This window comes from Bos indicus x Bos taurus, chromosome 17 (genome assembly GCF_003369695.1).
Source record: "Bos indicus x Bos taurus breed Angus x Brahman F1 hybrid chromosome 17, Bos_hybrid_MaternalHap_v2.0, whole genome shotgun sequence".
NCBI classification, from domain to species: Eukaryota; Metazoa; Chordata; class Mammalia; order Artiodactyla; family Bovidae; genus Bos; species Bos indicus x Bos taurus.
The window spans coordinates 29,217,838-29,239,373 of NC_040092.1; the positions used below are offsets into that span (position 1 = coordinate 29,217,838).

Sequence of the window (21,536 nt, forward strand, 5' to 3'; positions counted from 1 at the left end):
AATTTAAGCACAAAAGGAACTCTACATGTAAAAAATAAATCAAATATTGTTAGAAATGATGTATCTGTATGTTTGATTGATCCTTTGCTTTTAATGAGAAAAACACTTGAAAGTTGTGGGATGAGAAAGTGAAGGACAGAGAATAAGGTAATATTACCTGGATTATGGACGGTGTTCATGTGATCTGAATAGTAGCTCACATCCCAACTTTTCCTACATTTGTTGGTCACCCTCTGTGATTCTGGGTAGCTGGTGAAAACACATTTTCTTCCCTCAGAGATCAGGTACATCTGAGGGATTGTTGTTATCCATCTGTGCTCTCTAGAGGCCAAAATGTTTGGCAGCATAGAGTCTGAACAAGCCTAACTTTACCTTTAAGTTAGAAGAAAAGCAGTGTTGAGAATTGAGACATTCTCTCAAAATGTCTACTGGCTCCAGTGCAAGTTGCTGGAGAGTAATTTTTTGGATATTTACTTCTTTTGCACTGTAAATTCTCCTGCTCAGTTTAATGGAGGAAACCAATTATCAATGAAATGTTTGTAATATCCTCAATTAGCTTTTACTCCGAAAAGGGAAGAATTTGAAGAATGGGCTACAGAAAGAATTGAGCTGGGTCCAGAGAGATTAGATCCTAGACATAAATGGTCTCCTGGAGCCTCTGCTCGGACATAACTTCAGGATGCCTCGCATGGTCACTACATACCCTTGCATCCTGCCCCTCCTCCTACATCCCCACTTGTCCCTTCATCCTGATCTCATAATAAATTATAAAATTTGCATATATATTATGTAAACATAATAATTTATACAGATTGTAATAATATATGACCTTAATACTTCCCTGGTGGCTCAGAGGTTAAAGCGTCTGCCTCCAATGCGGGAGACCCGGGTTCGATGTCTGGGTCGGGAAGATCCCCTGGAGAAGGAAATGGTAACCCACTCCAGTATTCTTGCCTGGAGAATCCCATGGATGGAGAAGCCTGGTAGGCTACAGTCCACGGGGTTGCAAAGAGTCGGACACGACCGAGCGACTTCACTATACACTATGACCTTAATAACATATGCTTATTGTTTGTTTCCACCAGCTAAAGTGTAAACTCTAGGAGGACAGGGATCTTTATGTTTCATTCATTGATACATTAAACATGCTCTGAAGAGTGCATGGAGCATAATAGATATTCAGTTATTTGTGGCAAGACTTCTCCCCCAGGGGAAAAAAAGAAAAAGGGTGACCCAAAGATTTCTGAGATGAAAGCAAATAAGGAATACTAAGTTTATTGAATAATTTATCGGAATTCAGTGTGAAATTTTTGAGAGGGTGATTATTTCCTTTCACGTACTACTATTTATACTTTAGGCTCCCTCCAGGGAGCATGTTGGGCTGATTATTCCAGGAAGTAAGGCTTAAAAGATAAGGGTACTTATTTTATTAAGGCAATAGAAAGAAGAGTGATGCATTGACTCATGGTTAGGGGATTTCTAGGGAAATGGCCATTTCTCTGCTTTATGCAGAATTTTGTATTCTGTTTAACAGTTATGAATTGATGACTGTTTCTGAAAATCTAAGTACATTACAAAAATTTATGTTTGATTTATTCCAGTTGGAAGAAAAAACGTAGGGCATAGTGAGAGCATGAGTTAATTTGTTCTTTATTATATATTTAATTAAAAAATTTTTATATTTTATTAAATACCCTATCACCAGTGTTTTATAGTTTTCTATATATAGGTCTTTAGTTTCTTTAGGTAGATATATTCCTAAGTATTTTATTCTTTTCGTTGCAATGGTGAATGGAGTTTTTTCCTTAATTTCTCCTTCTATTTTCTCATTATTAGTGTATAGGAATGCAAGGGATTTCTGTGTGTTGATTTTATATCCTGCAACTTTACTATATTCATTGATTAGTTCTAGTAGTTTTCTGGTGGAGTCTTTAGGGTTTTCTATGTAGAGGATCATGTCATCTGCAAACAATAAGAGTTTTACTTCTTCTTTTCCAGTTTGGATTCCTTTTATTTCTTTTTCTGCTCTGATTGCTGTGGCCAAAACTTCCAAAACTATGTTGAATAGTAATGGTGGATTGGAAGAATCAATATAGTGAAAATGAGTATACTACCCAAAGCAATTTATAGATTCAATGCAATCCCTATCAAGCTACCAATGGTATTCTTCACAGAGCTAGAACAAATAATTTCACAATTTGTATGGAAATACAGAAAACCTCGAATAGCCAAAGCTATCTTGAGAAAGAAGAATGGAACTGGAGGAATCAACCTGCCTGACTTCAGGCTCTACTACAAAGCCACAGTCATCAAGACAGTATGGTACTGGCACAAAGACAGAAATATAGATCAATGGAACAAAATAGAAAGCCCAGAGATAAATCCACGCACATATGGACACCTTATCTTTGACAAAGGAGGCAAGAATATACAATGGAGGAAAGACAATCTCTTTAACAAGTGGTGCTGGGAAAACTGGTGGACCACTTGTAAAAGAATGAAACTAGAGCACTTTCTAACACCATACACAAAAATAAACTCAAAATGGATTAAAGGTCTAAATGTAAGACCAGAAACTATAAAACTCCTAGAGGAGAACATAGGCAAAACACTCTCCGACATACATCACAGCAGGATCCTCTATGACCCACCTCCCAGAATATTGGAAATAAAAGCAAAAATAAACAAATGGGACCTAATTAAACTTAAAAGCTTCTGCACAACAAAGGAAACTATAAGCAAGGTGAAAAGACAGTGAAAAGAATGGGAGAAAATAATAGCAAATGAAGCAACAGACAAACAACTAATCTCAAAAATATACAAGCAACTCCTACAGCTCAATTCCAGAAAAATAAATGACCCAATCAAAAAATGGGCCAAAGAACTAAACAGACATTTCTCCAAAGAAGACATACAGATGGCTAACAAACACATGAAAGGATGCTCAACATCACTCAGTATCAGAGAAATGCAAATCAAAACCACTATGAGGTACCATTTCACGCCAGTCAGAATGGCTGCGATCCAAAAGTCTACAAACAATAAATGCTGGAGAGGGTGTGGAGAAAAGGGAACCCTCTTACACTGTTGGTGGGAATGCAAACTAGTACAGCTACTATGGAGAACAGTGTGGAGATTCCTTAAAAAACTGGAATAGAACTGCCTTATGATCCAGCAATCCCACTGCTGGGCATACACACTGAGGAAACCAGAATTGAAAGAGACATGTGTACCCCAGTGTTCATCGCAGCACTGTTTATAATAGCCAGGACATGGAAGCAACCTAGATGTCCATCAGCAGATGAATGGATAAGACAGCTGTGGTACATATACACAATGGAGTATTACTCAGCCATTAAAAAGAATTCATTTGAATCAGTTCTAATGAGGTGGATAAAACTGGAGCCTATTATACAGAGTGAAGTAAGCCAGAAAGAAAAACACCAATACAGTATACTAATGCATATATATGGAATTTAGAGAGATGGTAACAATAACCCTGTATACGAGACAGCAAAAGAGACACTGATGTATAGAACAGTCTTTTGGACTCTGTGGGAGAGGGAGAGGGTGGGATGATTTGGGAGAATGGCATTGAAATATGTATAATATCAAATATGAAACGAGTTGCCAGTCCAGGTTCGATGCACGATACTGGATGCTTGGGGCTGGTGCACTGGAACGACCCAGAGGGATGGTATGGGGAGGGAGGGGGCAGGAGGGTTCAGGATGGGTAACACATGTATACCTGTGGCAGATTCATTTTGATATATGGCAAAACCAATACAATATTGTAAAGTTAAATAAAATTAAAAAAAAAAAAAGAAATACCGTAAATCAGAGTCTTCAGAATTCCAGTGTGTTGACCAATGCTGTTTCATAATAAAATGTTAGTTGTAAAATGAGAAAAATTAGACTCTATTCTGCAAATCAGCAATTCCATTTCTAGGAATTTATTCTAGAATAAATTAGAATTTAATTCTAAACCTAGAATTTTCATAGAGAAATAGAAATATTAGCTACAAAGATACTGATTGCAAGATTTTGTTTGGGCTTGTGGAAAAAAAGTATTTAATATCGACTAAAACTTCAACATGCCTAACCAAAGCAATTTTATGTAGTCAAGGTATAGAAATATATTTATTGACATGAAAGGATGTCCATCAAATAGTAAGTCAAAAAGGAGGTTTAAAAACTGTATGATCTGGTATGTGTTGTGTTATATACAATTATTTTTAAGCATAAACAACTTGAATATAATATTAGCAGTGAGTGAGTGAGTGATAGTTGCTCAGTTGTGTGCAACTCTGTGAGGCCATAGACTGTATCCTGCCGGTCTCCTCTGTCCATGGGATTCCCCAGGCAAGAACACTGGAGTAGGTTGCCATTTCCTTCTTCAATATTGGCGCAGTGTAGACACATAATGCTTCAGGAGCTTAGAACATACTTTCATCCTCTCTCTACAGCTGTGGAAGGAGGATTATATTATTGGTTTCATTTCAGAAGAGAGGGGTTTTTAAAAATTTATTATATTGAAGTATAGTTGAGTTACAATGTTGTGTTAATTTCTTCTGTACAGCAGAGTGATTCAGTTATATATATATATCATTTCCATTCTGGTTTGTCACAAGCTATTGAGGACAGTTACCTGTGCTGTACAATAGGACCTTGTTGTTTATCCATTCTGTATAAAATAGTTTGCATCTGCTAATACCAAACTCCATCCCTCCCTGGAGAGAGATGCTCACATGCTTTCTGTGATTTGTCCAAGTTCATTTGACAGGTAAGTCCTGGGCTCTGAAATTCATATCTCCGTGCCCACCAAAATCATGCATTTCGTCCTACATGTACTGTTATGTGGAACTGCAGGTATATACATGGTCCACTCTGCAGAACACACAGTGTCTGGGGGAATCTCCATCCTACCTGAACATCAGCTGTCCTGCTGTTTGGAGCACACACTGTGTCATGGCCACAGGTGGCTGCTGTGACAGCTCTGCTTCAAGGAGGAGAAGGCATTGAGGCTGCGGGGTGGCATGGAGGAGCTGTCCCAGCTCCTGAGGTGACAGTTCACCCAGCTTCCCTCTCCCGGAGCTTCGGGGCTGAGACAGCTGGGTTGGGCATCAGAGGTGCAGATGCGCGCTCCGCCTGTGTTTGTGTGTCTCACCCAGACAAGGTGTCTGACACCTCAGGCAGTGTTTTGAACGATGGATTTTTTCCTCCTCTTTAGATGCTGGTTTGAGAAAAATGGGCTTCCCTGGTGACTTAAATGGTAAAAAATCCTTCTGCAATGCAGAAGACCCGGGTTTGATCCCTGGGTCGGGAAGATCCCATGGAGTAGGAAATGGGAACCCACTCCACTATTCTTGCCTGGAGAATCCCATGGACAGAGGAGCCTGGTGGGCTACAGTCTATGGGATTGAAAAGGGTCAAACACGACTGAGTGACTAATACTCCACTTCACTTGAGAAAAATCATCCCAACTCTATCAAAATAAATATATAATCATTTGACCACTCTTCAAATGATAATTCTGATTTCCTTTCACTAACCCCATGTGCATTTTGAGCTGCTGCATTTATTACGCGACAGATGTGATGGAAGATATTATCTCTCCACTGGGCACCCCAGACTCATGTGTTTAATACGAAGCTCTGGATCTTATTTCTTGGTCTGCATCCCACTGTCTTTCCTAGTTCAGCTCCTGGTGACTGCTACCTTCAGCTGCTCCAAAACTTGTGTCCTCTGGTGTCCTTCCCATCCTGTGTCCAGTTCATCAGGAACATGTGGAAGCTGTCTTCAGATTAGCTGGGGTTGGGGCTACTTGCTCCCTCCACTGCTTTCACTCTGAGTCCTGTCATCAGCCTTTCTCACCTGAATGTCCCAGTGGCCTCCTAGCTGGTCTCTTCCTCTGTCCCTGCTCTGTTCTTGCTCTGTCCTTTCTCTGACCTTGCTCTGTCTTTGCTGTTACATTGCTATGACCTTGTTATGACCTTACTATGTCTTGTACTGACCTTGCTATGACCTCGCTCTGTCTCTGATATGATCTTGCCCTGTCCTTCTCTGACCTTGTTATGACATTGCTATGACATTGCTCTGTCCTTGTTCTGACCTTGCTCCATTTTATATGCCTTCAGTCCATGCCCAGTGCAGCTGGAGGGTCCATCCCCTCATTGAGGCCTCGGTTGTTCCTCCCACACCCTGCCAGTGCTTTGCACCTGTGAGCTGCCCAGGCCTCTCAGGGCTCCCTGCAGAGATGCTTCACACCTGACTCCACTGCCAGCTTCTCCATGATGCTTCTGGTTTTGTACTTGAGCCCCTCCGCACCTTGACCAGCTTTACTTTTCTCCAAACTAGTTACCATTATCTGTCATCTATGTATCTATCTGTCTATCTATCATCTATCCATCTATCATCTGTATATCTGTCCATCTACAGTTCAGGGTTTCAAAGAGTTGGGCACAACTGAGCGACTGAATTGAACTGGACCTATCTAATATATATCTTAGCTTTATGCCTCTTCTGTCCCCTGTTTTAGAATACATTTGTCCCAAGAGCTCCCTACTTTATCCCACTAAAGGGTGAATCTCTAGGGCCTCTAACTGTGCCTGGAACACATAGGGACTCAACATATATTTGTTGACTGTTTACTTAATCAAAAGCTATTTCTTGATTATATTCATTATCGGGTATAGTTCTGGGCATTAGAGTACTATACAAATGTTATTGTTGTTAAAATTACTTAAATATATTATTTTTAATTTGGGGAGGGAGATGTGAAATAAGATTTTTTTTTTTTGATAGGTACATGAAATTGATTTAAACAAATTTGCCAGAAGTGAATTCTCTTTCAAATAAAAAATTATTTTTATATGATCATTGTAGGTGTAGTATCTGTTCTTTCCTTTCAACTTTTCACCCTGTCTGCCTTGTTTTGTTTTCTAGAAAAGAGGCACAATTAGATGAAGAAGGACAGTTTCTTGTCCGAATAATTTATGATGATTCTAAAACATATGATTTGGTTGCTGCTGCAAGCAAGGTCCTCAGTAAGTTGAACGCGACTTTCTTTCTTTGGCTAAGCTGCACGTCGATGTCCAAGGGCATGCATGGTCCAAGGTCACATTGTATGGTTGCACAGGTTGTGCACTGTACAACCCTGATGGGAGGACAGTCACATATAGTATTAGGCTCAGGCTACACTAAGTTGTGTTATTCTTTTTACAAACTCTTTAGAGAATAGAGGAGCTCTCTGCCTCTCCCCACAAAAAGCCATGCGTTGAGGAAGCAAAAAATTGTTGATACTTAATGTAATAAGTTAATGATGTAAAAATAACTTAATGTTGCAGTGTCAACATCACAGTAATTACAAAAATGTATTATGTAGAAAATGTTATCTCCAAATCTCTTTTGTAATCACAAGTTTTGTTAGGTAATGGTAAAAGAAACAAGAAACTGAGATCTACATGAGGCAAAACTCATGCAAAGAAGGCAAAGTCAAAAAAAAAGCTTCATTGGAAAAAAGTTGTTCTCAAAGTAGTATCTCTTATCATTGTAGTACTTAATTTATACCGAGGCTATAGTTTGCATAGACTAGATGGATGCTTTTTAGCTTTGTCAAAATAGCTAGAAGAGAAAAGGCTACCTTTTGTAAAATACAAGAATTACTGTAAAAGTATGGTAAATTGTTAATAAGAAAAATATCCAGCATCACTAGTAATCAAATTGACACAAATATGAAATAATTTTTATATAAATTTGGCAATTAAAAAATTAAAAATCTAGTGTAGTCAAGGGTAGAGTTAAAGGGGAAATCATACACATTTAAAATCTGATGGGAAAATTAACTGTTTTGGAGAATAATTTTGCATCATCAGTCAAAGTCTGTTTAAAAATGTTTAAATTTTAGAAATATTTAGAAACTTTTCATAAAGAAATAATTAGATTTATTTACATTAAGGTGTATGTGTATTTTCATTTCAGAGTTACTTATATTATCAAAAGTTGGAAAAGTGTGCATTTTGAGCAAGTAGGCATTGGTGAAATGAATTGTTGCATATCTGTGTTAAATAAGTCTGATTAAAATTGATACTAAGAAAAATTTTAATTTTAGGAAATAACAGTAATTGAATATTAAGAAAAAGGCAGGATCTTAGGCTATATATTATTTGTAACCTGGTTATTAAACATGCATATTTTTATAAAGAAAAATGATTTTGCACCCAAATATCTGCCTGGTGGCTCAGACGGTAAAGACTCTGCCTGCCAATGTGGAAGACTTGGGTTCAATCCCTGGGTTGGGAAGATACGCTGGAGAAGAGAATGGCTTCACACTCCAGCATTCTTGCCTAGAGAAGTCCATGGACAGAGGAGCCTGGCAGGCTATAGTCCATGGGGTCACAAAAAGATACAACTGAGCGACTAACACGTTCACTTTCGCTTTTCATCTTCATGTGCATTCTTGATGGTTTTAAAGATCTTTCTCTTATTTTTCAGAAAAAGTAAGTTATACCTTACATATAAGTTTGAAAAAGCTCAAAATTTTGTCACAGAACCTGAGAAACTGGTTGCTTTGCTTTTAAGTACAGACTTAAACTGTTAACGTGTCAATATGCTTCTTCTCAGATTTCATTGTATTTTCCTGGCCAGATATTTTTCCTATGATCTGTTCACTGTGCAAAGAAATTGAGGCTATTTAACATTTCTGTCATGCACTTATCTTTATTCCTGCCTCTAATGATTTTCTACTTCTAATACGTTTTGTTTCTGTTGTTGCCTCTCAAATCTATAAACCAGATCTCAACGCTGGAGAAATCCTCCAAATGTTTGGGAAGATGTTCTTCGTCTTCTGTCAAGAATCTGGTTATGATACAATCCTGCGCGTCCTGGGATCTAACGTCAGAGAATTTCTGCAGGTGAGCAGTTTGAGTTCCTGGTCCAAAAGTTCTGATTTTCTTCTTCTCCCACGTGGGCTCTAGAATCCCTTTGTTCAGTTGGCTGGATGAGTGTCTAGCTGCTGAAATGAAACCATAGGGGCATTTTCCCTAATTCACATAAAATAATAATTATTAGATGGTCTTGAGTACATTTTAGCATTTTTCCTTCATATTTTTTCTTTAATTTTTGGTTCTGACACTAAACGTTCAAGTTCTAAGCTAGTGGTCTCTGAAAGACTCAATGTGTTGTGATCCGTTCAACTGCTTTTTAAAAAATAAGTCTTTGTGCTGGTAGCTGTGCTTTTATGTATATAACCTGGGCTTGTTTTCTAAGTCATTCTGACTTTAAGTACTTAAATAATTCATCAGTATCTGTAAAGTTCTACCTGAAGCTAATTGTTTCAGGGAAAGAGCCTGCCACCAAAACAGGTTTGAGAATCATTGCTCTGAGTTACATATTAGTTAATCTACTCTGGAGAGGAAAATAGGAACTCTTCCAGAGTCGGTCTCAGGTGAAGTCAAGATAAATAGTATCACCAGAAGCTTTTGTTTTCTTGTTAAACTACTTAATTTTTTTCTTTTTACTAGTGAATGACACATCAGGTGGGAGACTATTTTGGGATCAACTGTCCTATTTTAAGCACAGGCATTTTTGAGACTCTCATCTTAAAATGTGCTAACATTGAACGTTATGTGGTTGTTTGTAAGGGATATTTCTAAACTGGCCGCTGAGAGCAGCCAGATCTTGCTGGAAAATGATGTCAGCACAAGACCAGCTGAACTGGAGCCCAGCTTGGAGGGAATGTAAACGACATTCAGTCCAGCTGCGTTATTGATTTAACAGCCAAAATAAGAACTTGAGTGTTTAATCAAAATGTCTGTTGTTTACATAGTGACATTTTTCTTATAAACTTAAAACAGCGTTAAATCAAGATGGAAACCAGTTTCCAGTCTCTGCCATGGATTTACCAAACTACTGGTGTCCAAAAAACCTGCCACTTCCAAATGAAGTCGCTGCCAGGAGACACTTAAATTAACCTTTAACAGGCTGTATTTAAATGAATTATTTTACCTGGATTAAAGTTTGAGATTTAAAGGTATTTTGAGATTTGGGGGGTTAGAATACATTCCCATTTTTAATATTTCTGTTGACTCCTGGTCACTTAAGTTCCAGTTGCAGCTCCTTTCTCTTAATTTTATCTTTCTCTCTCAATGGTCACATCTGTGTTGACAAAGCAATCATGCAAATAGTTTACTTTTACCTTTACTCATTGTGACTGTCTGCTAAGTGTCCAGTGGCTCAGCTGAGGACTGGCGACTCCTGGTGGTTTCTCCTGGTTCTAGAGCTGTCCTGCCTGCAGGCTGGCCTCTAGGGTAAAATGCACACTGGGCTTCAAAGAGAATGCAAATAGATCGGGTCTGTTTCATATTGATTACATGGTAAAATGATAACGTTTTGGGAATACTGAGTTATATAAAAATGTATCATAAACATCAATTTCACCTGGTTCTTTTTCCTTTTTTAAATGTGCCTACTAGAAAATTTAACATATATGACTGATGTTTGTGACTTGCTTTAATGGCTCCTAAAGCCTTTTATTTTCACTGGACAGCATTGTTTTAAATAGTTTTGAGTCCATTTTCATCAAAGTCAATAGGCAGTTTTAAAATTGCACACAATTTTATTTTATTAGCATTTTTTTTTTGGTGCAAGTATGAATAGTGAGGAAATTGGAAAGTTAGAATACTATAAAGTTTTCATTAATATTGTTTATGTTTGAATTTTTTCCTGGTTTTGAAATTGAATATCTTGATGGCAAACTGGTTGTATTAACATATTGCTTTCCTGAAAAGTAGACATTTATGGTATGAGTAGGCTAATTTCAAATAAATTAAATGGACTTTTTTAAAAAAATGCCTATGAAATAAAGCAACCGATTTTCATGAAGTTTTTTAAGGTTCTAGCTCACATATAAAAGTTGACACTTTTCATTACATAAAATAATAAAACATTCTTTATGGTAGACAGCAATCCTTTGTAAAAGAGTAGGATAAACTAGGCCTTATTTTAAAGATATGTAAAAGATTTTTTTGTGTCTTTTACCACTTGATTTTAACTAATCATTAAATCCTTAGAGTCTGTTTCCTAAAAACTGAATTTTTCAGAATCCTACCACTTGTCTTCATTTCCCCTAGCCTTCTGTGGGACAGTCCACCATTCTCTACAGAATGCATAGGTTTCCTCATCTCTCTGCATGACTGCTCCATCTCCTCGCCATTCTGTAACTAGTGATTTTTCTTAAAAGCAAATATATCTCATTCCATCATTTACTTGCTTAAACCCTTCAGTAATTCCCAGTTGCTCCTTGGAAATGTAAAAAGCAATTAAAATAATTGAAACTACTTACACCCCTGTCTGTCTCTCTTCTTCTCCAGCAGCCCAGCCAAACAGAATTTCTTTCAGACCATATTTTTTTCTAACTAGCTTTCTCCACCTTCTGAGCTTTTGCACCTGCTCTTCCCTTTGTCTGGACAGTCTTCCTGCTCCTTTTCACTTAGATTGATCTTCTTCATCCTGCTGGTCAGATTACTTCTTCCAGGAAGGTTCCACTCCTCTCTTAAGGCTCTACCCTGATGGAGTCAGGGAACTGACATTTCTCATGTTTTCACAGTGCGTGTGTCTCCCTACCCACAGGAGTTCTCACTGTAGATCATTTCCTGTTTGGGACTGGAATGTAAATCCCATGAGGCCGGGGGTTGTGTATAGTTCCTTAATGATAGTATCATCACAGATACTATCTGGGAATGAAAAAACATATTTTAAAAATGAATAGTTGCTGTTTATACAAAAATGGGAAACAAATACCCCAATAGCTCAAGATTAATTCTATTAAGGGTAAAACAAATTCATTTTGAGTGAGGCTATATAACTTTACTAAGAGATTGATTATAGATTGAAATGTAGAAGAGTAGACATACTCTTGGAGAAGGCAATGGCACCCCACTCCAGTACTCTTGCCTGGAAAATCTCATGGTCAGAGGAGCCTGGTAGGCTGCAGTCCATGGGATCGCTAAGAGTCAGACACAACTGAGTGACTTCACTTTGACTTTTCACTTTCATGCATTGGAGAAGGAAATGGCAACCCACTCCAGTGTTCTTGCCTGGAGAATCCCAGGGATGGGGGAGCCTGGTGGGCTGCCGTCTCTGGGGTCACACAGAGTCGGACACGACTGAAGCAACTTAGCAGCAGCAGCAGCAGACATACTCTAGACCAATTTCCTTTTCATATGGATGTGGCAAATTACTGTTTATTAATTAATATGCAACTGACATTACTTATATCTATTGAAATTTTCAAAATGTTTACCCTGACATTTCCATCTGATGATTTCAGGTAGCAATAAAATAGCTACTGAAATTCTAACATGGGAGACCACTGGCCATGCCCTGGGCCGGGCACCTCTGTTCACTTGCATCCTTCTGAGGGGGACTTCCTTGGGGGTGTCTCCCCCAGCCTCTCAGTTGGATACATTATTAAGAATTACTGTATTAAAATGCATATTTTTTGCTTTTCTTGAAATAATTTTTATGTTTTCTGAGTACCAGGCATAGTATATAATAGGCGATCAATAAAGAGTCTTTGAATGATGGAATTAGTTAATTCTGAGTTATATGTATATATTTTTTTATTTGGCCACTAATAGGCTATTTTATCTGGTTAATAACGCTATTCCTTTATAAAAATTTTATAATCAAGGATATGCTGTGTAGATAGTATCTGTAGTTCAGTTCCAGAAAAATACTTGTTTCTCACTTAGCTTTTGTCATTTCCTTTGATTCGTGTATTTAAACATTTTGACAATTTAAACAGCTTAAATAATGGACAATTCTCCTTTGAAAGGTTTTGCTGCCAATATAAAATTCCTGGTTCTGTTTACCCAATCTCCCTTGTGTTTTCAAAGTCAATTTAAGAATTTTTACATCATACCTATTTTTAATCTACCTCAAGACTTTCACAAAAAATAGCTAAAAATTCTAAGTAGGTAAAGTAATAAAATATAAGAAGCATTTTTATAAGAAGCTTTTTAGAAAATTACTCTTCTCTAGACATTACACAATTTGGAATTGATTTTTCCTAAATGTTCTATGAAACCATCAGTTTGTGGACTGTGATAAAAGTAGATAATCCTTGCAATTAATTATTATCCTTTTCCTGATTTAGTAACCAGAAATATGATTTATTATAAAAAGATAAACAAAAGTAGAAAGACATTTTGATTTAGGTTTTTGGATTTTATAGATTTTTTTTCTGGATTTCTTGTCTTAAAGTTTAGACTATATTTCACAAGAATTTTTTTCTCTGTTTTCGCACTTTCTTATTCTTGAATTAGGAATAAAATGTGGTTTCATGCTGCTTCTGTAGTAAATTTCTATGTGAAACTTCTAGTGTATTGATTAAAATAGTGCAGAGAATATATCAGATTTGAAAGTTCAATTAAATGCTGGTAAGGAATGTCCAATCTGATGGTATTCTACCCTAATCCACAGTCACCTTGACTTTTGATATCCTATTGCATTATTGCAGGTTGTCTTTTCTCAAAATTGCTGTAATATGATTGTACTTCTCCCCCATGAAAAGTTAGAGCTCGCCCATGTCCCCTGTGACAAGGTAGAGCTCCCATCCCTTGGATCTGGGGTGACTTTAGTGATTATTTGATCAGAAGAGTATAGCAAAAGGAACATTCTTAATACTTCCTAGGCTAGTTCGTAAGAACTCTTGAAATTTCCGTATCTTGAAGCACTTGCTCTTGGGATGTTCCCTAGAGGTACCCACCATGAAATGAGATACTTCAATACAGCAGCAGTCCTGCTGGCTGAGCCCTCGGGTGTCTGGGTGACCCATCTTGGGAATCAGCCTGGTGGAACATTATGGTGACTCCATGGCAAACTTCTATGTCACCCCACTCTGAGAACTTCCCACTGAGTCCATATAACCCATAAAAACATGAGAATAATATCATTGTGTTAAGCAAATAAGTCTGAGGTGCTTTGATATGTGGATAATTGGAACAGTATTCTGTGTATTTTCCCCTTTATTTTGTGTGTGTGTTAGTAAATATGTGTCCATATGTGCACATATTAAGTTGAGCTTTGATTAATCTGGGTTTGAAAAGATAAGATTGTATATGGCCTCTGGGACTGGAATCCAAGTCAGTTCACAGCTGGGCTACTGATCCACTTTCAGTGGTGTTATGTTATTATCATGTAATATATTCTTTACCTCCCCAGTAATTTTACAGATATAAAATGAAGCCTAGATAAGCGTGGAAGGCTGTCAGGTTGACTGCTGAAAAATAAAGGAGTCATATATAATCTTAGAGGCCAGTTAGGATTTAAATTATGAACCTGCTTAAATAGCATAGGAATCTCAGTAGAAAAACAAGCCAATACTCTCTAATCATTAGCTGGAAACCTCAGCTTCTTCTACTTTTACTGTGGGTTTGAGGCTGTTTCACTCACTCTCCCAATTCATATATATCAGAGTCTTTTGCCAAGGCCTGTGTTCAGCCTGTAATGGGATTTCCTTAAATCTGTGTTGGCTCCAGGTTTTGGCTTCTAACAGACAACACTGTAATTTGGCCAGCCTGCCAGGAGCAATCTGGGATTGATGGCCCATCTAAAATTCTTAAATGTTTGTGCAGAGTGTTATTTTGGGAAAGCTGAGGTTTTTTTCCTGAACAGCTGTGAAATTCTAATACTTCCCTAAATTATTTATAATATTTTTTAGAAAAAAATGCACCATTCATTTTATTTTTAACTTTTGAATTTCAAAAGGAACTTTTCTCAACATACAAATGCCAATTTCTGTAATCTGTATCTACTTGAAGAAAATGCATAATGTGAGAGCCAAGAGTTGAGTTTAATCAGTGTCTTACTGAGGACTATGGCCAGGGAGACAGCATTTCAGGAACCTCTGAGAAACTATCCCAAAGACCTGAGGGTGGAGGTCAGTGTGTGTGTGGTGTTGGCAGAGAGGGGCATGAAGTCAATCACACATCTCCGTACAAAGCTGCTGCTGGTCACAAAGAGCAGGTATCATAGTTAATATTTTTAGTGCTTCTCTAACTGTGGAAGATGCAAGAAGCCAGGTTCATGAAAATTTCCTCCTGAAAATATCTGAGGGCCTGTTCTAGCAGTTCCCCTCATTCTTCATCCTCACCCTGACTTCTTTCTTGGGGTTGTTGAAGGTCAGCGGCTACAAGGGCTCAGGGACTAAATTCTTATAGAATACTGTGGCAAGTGACATTCCTTAGTTGGCACCTGAAATTTTAAAATTTGATAAGTTAGAATTTTTAAAGGAAGATAATATTTTAGAATTTTAAGAATTTTTCTTTGAATAAAGTATATATTTTCACAGTTTTGCAAAATATAGTCAAATGAATATAAATGGAAGTTTTTTAACATGAATTTAGAAGCAGTAAAAAAAAGTGAAATAGTTTACACAGGTAATTTTATGACTATTTTCATTTTTTTCTTTAATTAAAATTTCTCTTGAGATGATAGTAATAATAGGTAGTTTTAAAAATGCCATTTAAGTAATTTTAGTGACTCAAGTATAATTTCTTTTTAAATAAATCCTTGTGCTAAGTTGATTCAGTCATGTCAGACCCTGTGAACCCATGGACTGTAGCCCACCATGTGCCATGGGATTTTCCCGGCATGAATACTGGAGTGGGTTGCCTTGCCCTCCTTCAGGGGATCTTCCCGACCCAGGGATCAAACCTGTGACTTTTACATCTCCGGTACCGGCAGGCGAGTTCTTTACCACTAGTGCCACCTTTACATTATTTATTTTAGAAAAGAGTCTCTGTATCTTTTCAGTTGGAAAGCTACTTCTCAAGGAGTTGCTTGAAGTAGAAAAGACAAAAGTATCATTAAACATTGAGTCTGACTCATTCTGACCTCATACCACTCACACCCTGACCTTGGCGTTTCCCATTATTGGGGGTGAGTTTCTGCTTTACCTAGGTCCTGCTTATTTCCGTTTTTCACAGTAAAATTCTGACATGACATCTTTCTTAAAAACTTGAAAAATGATTTTCAAAGTACGTGACTCTCACAAGTAAATACTGTTGTTGGGCTTGCTGTTCAGAAGTGTGAGGAATCAAAAGAAAGGAAATCCTGTGCCTCATTCCTTTCCTTAAGCAGAGAGAGATTTGCAATGATTGATTTTTAAGGCTTTTTCCTGATATAAACTTCAGTAACGCTCTCAAATAACACAGATGGCTCCCTTTCTCTCCATCCACTAGAATAAAGATTCATTTTTAAAAATTAATTAATTTTAGGAGGGGCTGTGCTGCTTGGCTTGTGGATCTCAGTTTCCTGACCAGGGATTCAACCTAGGGCCACAGCAGGTAAAGCCTGGAATCCTAACCACTAGGCTGAGCCTAACCACCACTAAGGGGACTCCTTAGAATAAGGATTCTTAAAAAAAAAAAAGTATTGTTTATTTTATCTTTGGCTGTTTTGCGACGGCTTTCTCTAGTTGTGGCAAGCGGGGGCTACTCTTTTGTTGTGGTGGTGGGCTTCTCATTGCAGTGGCTTCTCTTGTCGCACAGCACAATCTCTATAGGGCTCATGGGCTTCTGTAGTTGTGGCTCACGGGCTTAGTTGCAAGTGGAATCTTCCCGGACCAGGAATTAAATGAACCCTCCCTCCTGCATTAGCAGGCAGATTCTTAACCCCTGTACCACCAGGGAAGTCCTAAGGGTTTCTGAAGACTGAAAAATCTCTTTCTCAAAACTTTTAAGGCAAGTCCTTACTACAACCTATTTATGTGCATCATTTAGGAATTTTTAATTAGATACTCTGAAAGCAGGGGAATGAGGTATTTAATTCTCAGAAACTTTCCTCTGTGTGTGTGTGTGTGTATATATATATATATATATATATATATATATATATATATATAATGCTTATGTTTGTCATATTAGAAAGAGAAAATTTGCATTTATTTTGGAACATTCCAAAATATTAAAAAATATGAATCTGGAGTATTTCTCAAAGGACTAGTAATCTCTCTTGTGTCCTAAATCTGTGGTGTAGAACTTGTTTCCTAGGATGCTAGCATTGGTTTTTCTTCTATAAATGACAAAGCTAGGAGACTTAGAGTAGAATTCCTGAGAAACAGTTCTTTCATCTTGCATGTAGAAAAAAATGGTAAAATTATATCAGAACATTAAGAGAAATGAAATGAAAACCTCAGACCAGTATTTTAATATATTGAGGCAAAATAGATGGACAGAACTCCTCTTATTCCCGTCCTGTTTTTGAGTATCATAAAGCTAAGAAGAATGATGTGAAAGCATATTTGAGGTTGGCTTTACTGTTTCCTGGGAATCTACTTGTGCTGAAACACATGTGTTATCATTCAGCTCTTTTCTTTGTATACCCACCTCCATGATTATATTTAAAAATTAAAGAATACCAGTTTCAATATGAACTCTTGTTCTTCAGAATATATTGCTACAACCATGTTGATGAATAATTAGCTTTGTATGGATGGTATTATAAAATGTAGACAGACAAGGTTTTCTCTTACCTATTTTGAGTGTCTTTTCTGTGACTTTTGAGGTTGCTGCAAGCAGTTGGAGTCTGTGAAGAAGGCACATTTTTGACAATACTAATGTACTCAGTTGGAAATAATTTAATTTTTAATCATGAATTCTATTTTTCATAATAGGCAGTGGTAATAGCTTTTATTTTGGGAGATTAAAACTCTGTAAGGGAAGCTGTAACTAAAGAAATCCCAAGAGTATTTTTATGGTTAGATACTATCTAAAGAAAATCAATATTACATTAAGTGGTGTTAAATCTTTTATGCTCCAAGAAAGCACTTTAGTTGTCCATTTAATTAACAGCAAATTCAACATAACAGTCTGTCTCTGGAGAATTGGTACCACAAAGACTTAAAAGATTAACATTTGACTTCCTGTGCTTTGGTTTCCCACTTGCTTTGAATTGATAAATTTAAGTAATGTTTTTTTATTAATACCTCAGTACCATCAATAACTTTATTTAAAGTAAATGTTAAATTAAAAAGGCTTTAGGTAATTAAATTATTTAAATTAAAATGGCTCTACATTTAGGGAGCAGTGCCAGTCCCTGTGTGACTCCTGACCTGAGTTCTGGGCTGTTCTGGCCCATCTCTCACTTTCTTTAGCATCAGTGATGCAGAGGAAGTAAATGGTACCATGGTTACTGCCTCCTGCTGTCTGCTTAGCTACACATAGAAATGTGCACATGTAATATGACTGAAGATGAAAATAGATAAGTGTGAAAGTGATGTGGGCATATTGACCTAAGATACACTGTATTTGAATATTTCATAGAAGAAAAAGTAGAAAAGAATTAAAATGTATATTTCAAGCTAGTGTTTGACTCATTAAAATTTTTTTTTCTGTAAAATGAGCCACAATCCAGTACCTGAGCCTGACTACATTAGGAAATTTCTTAAGGAACAAGAACAACAGTTTAATTTAGCAGCAACAAGCTGAATTTTGACTTTGTGGGAAACAGAGATGTGTATAAAACCCTTCTGGTGATTTCCTTTCTCACCAGATTTTTGCAGCATCAGCAGAGGGGTGTGAGGGGTCTGACAGGGTTATGAAGAGCAGGCCTCATGTCTTCCCTTCCCAGGAAAGGATTCCCAGGGGAAGAACTCGTCATAGGAAAACCCTCTGTGTTATTTACCAAGTAAAGTGGCTTGCTGCTGCTGCTGCTGCTGCTGCTGCTAAGTCGCTTCAGTTGTGTCCAATTCTGCATGACCCCATAGATGGCAGCCCACCAGACTCCCCTGTCCCTGGGATTCTCCAGGCAAGAACACTGGAGTGGGTTGCCATTTCCTTCTCCAATGCATGAAAGTGAAAAGTGAAAGTGAAGTCGCTCAGTTGTGTCTGACTCAGTGACCCCATGGACTGCAGCCTACCAGGCTCCTCCATCCATGGGATTTTCCAGGCAAGAGTACTGGAGTGGGGTGCCATTGCCTTCTCCGAAAGTGACTTGAGGCTTCTGTAAACTGACCATCCTCAGCGCTTGCCACATGGAGTTCCTTTCCCATGGCAACAGCAGCCTCTGGCGGAGTCAGAGCCACTTGATATTTGAGTTAAGAATTGGCCTGGCTTAATTAGAAGAGATGTAAATTGAGGGAAGAAAACAAGATCTTAGCACTAGGCGTGAATGCATTTCAAAAAGAAACCAGGGTCATCAGTTGAGGAGACAAGATGTTCATCCGAGTCAGAATGCCAGTTTCTGAGGCCTCAGCTCTCACCTGTGCTCTGCGTCTTTGGACCCTGGCTTCACTCTGAGGTGTTGCTCCCTTTCATGCACCCAAAGCCACTCTGAACATTGTTGGGTGATTTAAACCACGAACTGCTTACAGTCAGGGACTGCATCGTGCAGATCTGATCTAGCTCTGTGCCCTGCCCCCGCCTGCACCGCACACCCTGCGAGACATGCATACACATGCTTTATACAGTGGACATGTGATGCATGTACAGCGCACATACAGTGAGTAGATGGGATGAGCATGTGGCAGGGGCCAGGCTGCAGTGCCCTGATGGAGTCACCTTGTACCATACTCGCTCCACCTCCTTTCTGATGTCTTACTGGATCCTGTTTCCCTAAACTGGCCCCTTTGAAATGTTCAGCATGCAAACCATCCTTCAGTTTTAGCCCATTTCCAGCACTGCCTTTTCAGATGTGCTCCTTTTTTCCCCCCAAGAACACCATGCATGCTAAGCCGCTGCAGTCGCGTCTGACTCTTTGTGACCTATGGACTGTAGCCCATCAGGCTCCTCTGTCCATGGGATTCTCCAGGTAAGAATACTGCAGTGGGTTGCCATGCCCTCCTCCAGGGGATCTTCCCCACCCAGGGATCAAACCTGAATCTCTTCTGTCTCCTGCGTTGGCAGGTGGGTTCTTTACCATTAGTGCCATCTGGGATGCCCCATGAACACCATAACAAACTTTATTGCAAAATTGTACTTAAGTATCACATTTCTTGCTGAAATCAACTCTATTATGAAATTTACAAACCATTTAAATATGAGTTTGAAATCTCTGCATACTGAGTAATACTTATATGTGAAATATATATGAAATATTATTTTTCCCAAATATGTTCTTTATCTTTATTTCTTGTATTTAATCCTAGTTTTAAATGCCTTGTCATTTTAAAATTGTTCTTTTTAAGAGAAAATCTGAAAATTTGATATTTTATTTCTTATTGAAAAGTCATTTTCAAGCTGTAACTCAGAGGGGAAATAACTCTGAAGACAGGTCCAGCTTGCTGCTTTCTGCCAAAAAGACCCCAGCATAGAATCCTGTCCCCGTATTCCCCTCTGAATTGGCCCCTTGCAGAGGTGAGAGGAGTCTGTTGGGGTATCAGATGTGCTCCTGAGGCCTTTGGTATTCTGAGATCATTTGCTTTTCTCATTCTCTTTAGCAATAACCACCAGTTGTTGACAGATTACCATTTGATCAGTGAATTAGCTTTTTTATTGTTACAGTAACAAATTACCACATGCCTAAGTGTTTAAAAGAACACAGATTTATTATCCTATAGTTTCCTAGGTTGGGAGTCTAAAAGGGGTCTCCCTGGATTGTAATGTAGATACTAGCAGGACTGCGGCGGTGGGGTGGGGGGGGTGGCATTTCCTTGCTTATTCAGGTGTTGGCAGAATTCAGCTCCATGTAACCACACATAGACCCGCGGACCAGTTTTCTTACTGGCTGTCACAGGGGGCTGAGTAGGGCCCCAGGGCGCCACCCCCCCAAGGCCCTGCACAGGGTGTCCTGCATCTCAAGTCCTGCTTCCTTCTCAGCTTTCATCTCTCCTTGTAACCAGGAAATGTTCTTGGCATCTAAGACTCAGTCACTCATGGGATTAGGCTGGGTCCACCCTGGTAATCCAGGATAATTTTTCCAACTTCCCAACCCCACTTTGCCACATGAGGTAATGTATCCAAAGAGACTAGGTCTGGAAATCTTTGGGCCAACATTATTTTGCCTACTACACCTGAGTGTGCTAATGTTTTATCCACATCATTTTAGTTATTTCTATTTTATCAGAGGAAATCAAGTGGTAAATTGGCCACATTATCATGAGCTGACACTTGTTCAGTCGCTCAGTCGTGTCCGACTCTGCGACTCCATGGACTGCAGCACGCCAGGCTTCCCTGTCCTTCACTATCTCCCAGAGTTTGCTCAAACTCATCTCCATTGACTGGATGATGCCATCCAACCATCTCATCCTCTGTTGCCTCCTTCTCTTCCTGCCCTCACTCTTTCCCAGCATTAGGGTCTTTTCCAGTGAGGCAGCTCTTCACATCAGGTGGCTGAAGTATTGGAGCTTCAGCTTCAGCATCAGTCCTTCCAATGAATGCTCAGGGTTGATTTCCTTTAGGATTGACTGGTTTGATCTCCTTGCAGTCCAAGGGAATCTCAAGAGTCTTCTCCAGTACCAAAGTTCAAAAGCATCAATTCTTCGGCACTCGGCCTTCTTTATGGTTCAACACGCACATCTGTACATGACTACTGAG

At 38.5% G+C, this 21,536-nt stretch overlaps 1 protein-coding gene across 2 annotated transcripts in view; it reads left to right on the forward strand.

Annotated features, from left to right (window-relative positions):
* GUCY1B1 (guanylate cyclase 1 soluble subunit beta 1) overlaps window positions 1-21,536 on the forward strand; it is a 63,234-nt gene that overhangs the window by 14,108 nt on the left and 27,590 nt on the right. For both annotated transcript variants that reach the window (XM_027567207.1, XM_027567208.1), the window contains exons 3-4: window positions 6,946-7,046; window positions 8,794-8,912. In XM_027567207.1, coding sequence (XP_027423008.1) covers window positions 6,946-7,046; window positions 8,794-8,912 — 220 coding nt within the window. The remainder of the gene's footprint in view (window positions 1-6,945; window positions 7,047-8,793; window positions 8,913-21,536) is intronic.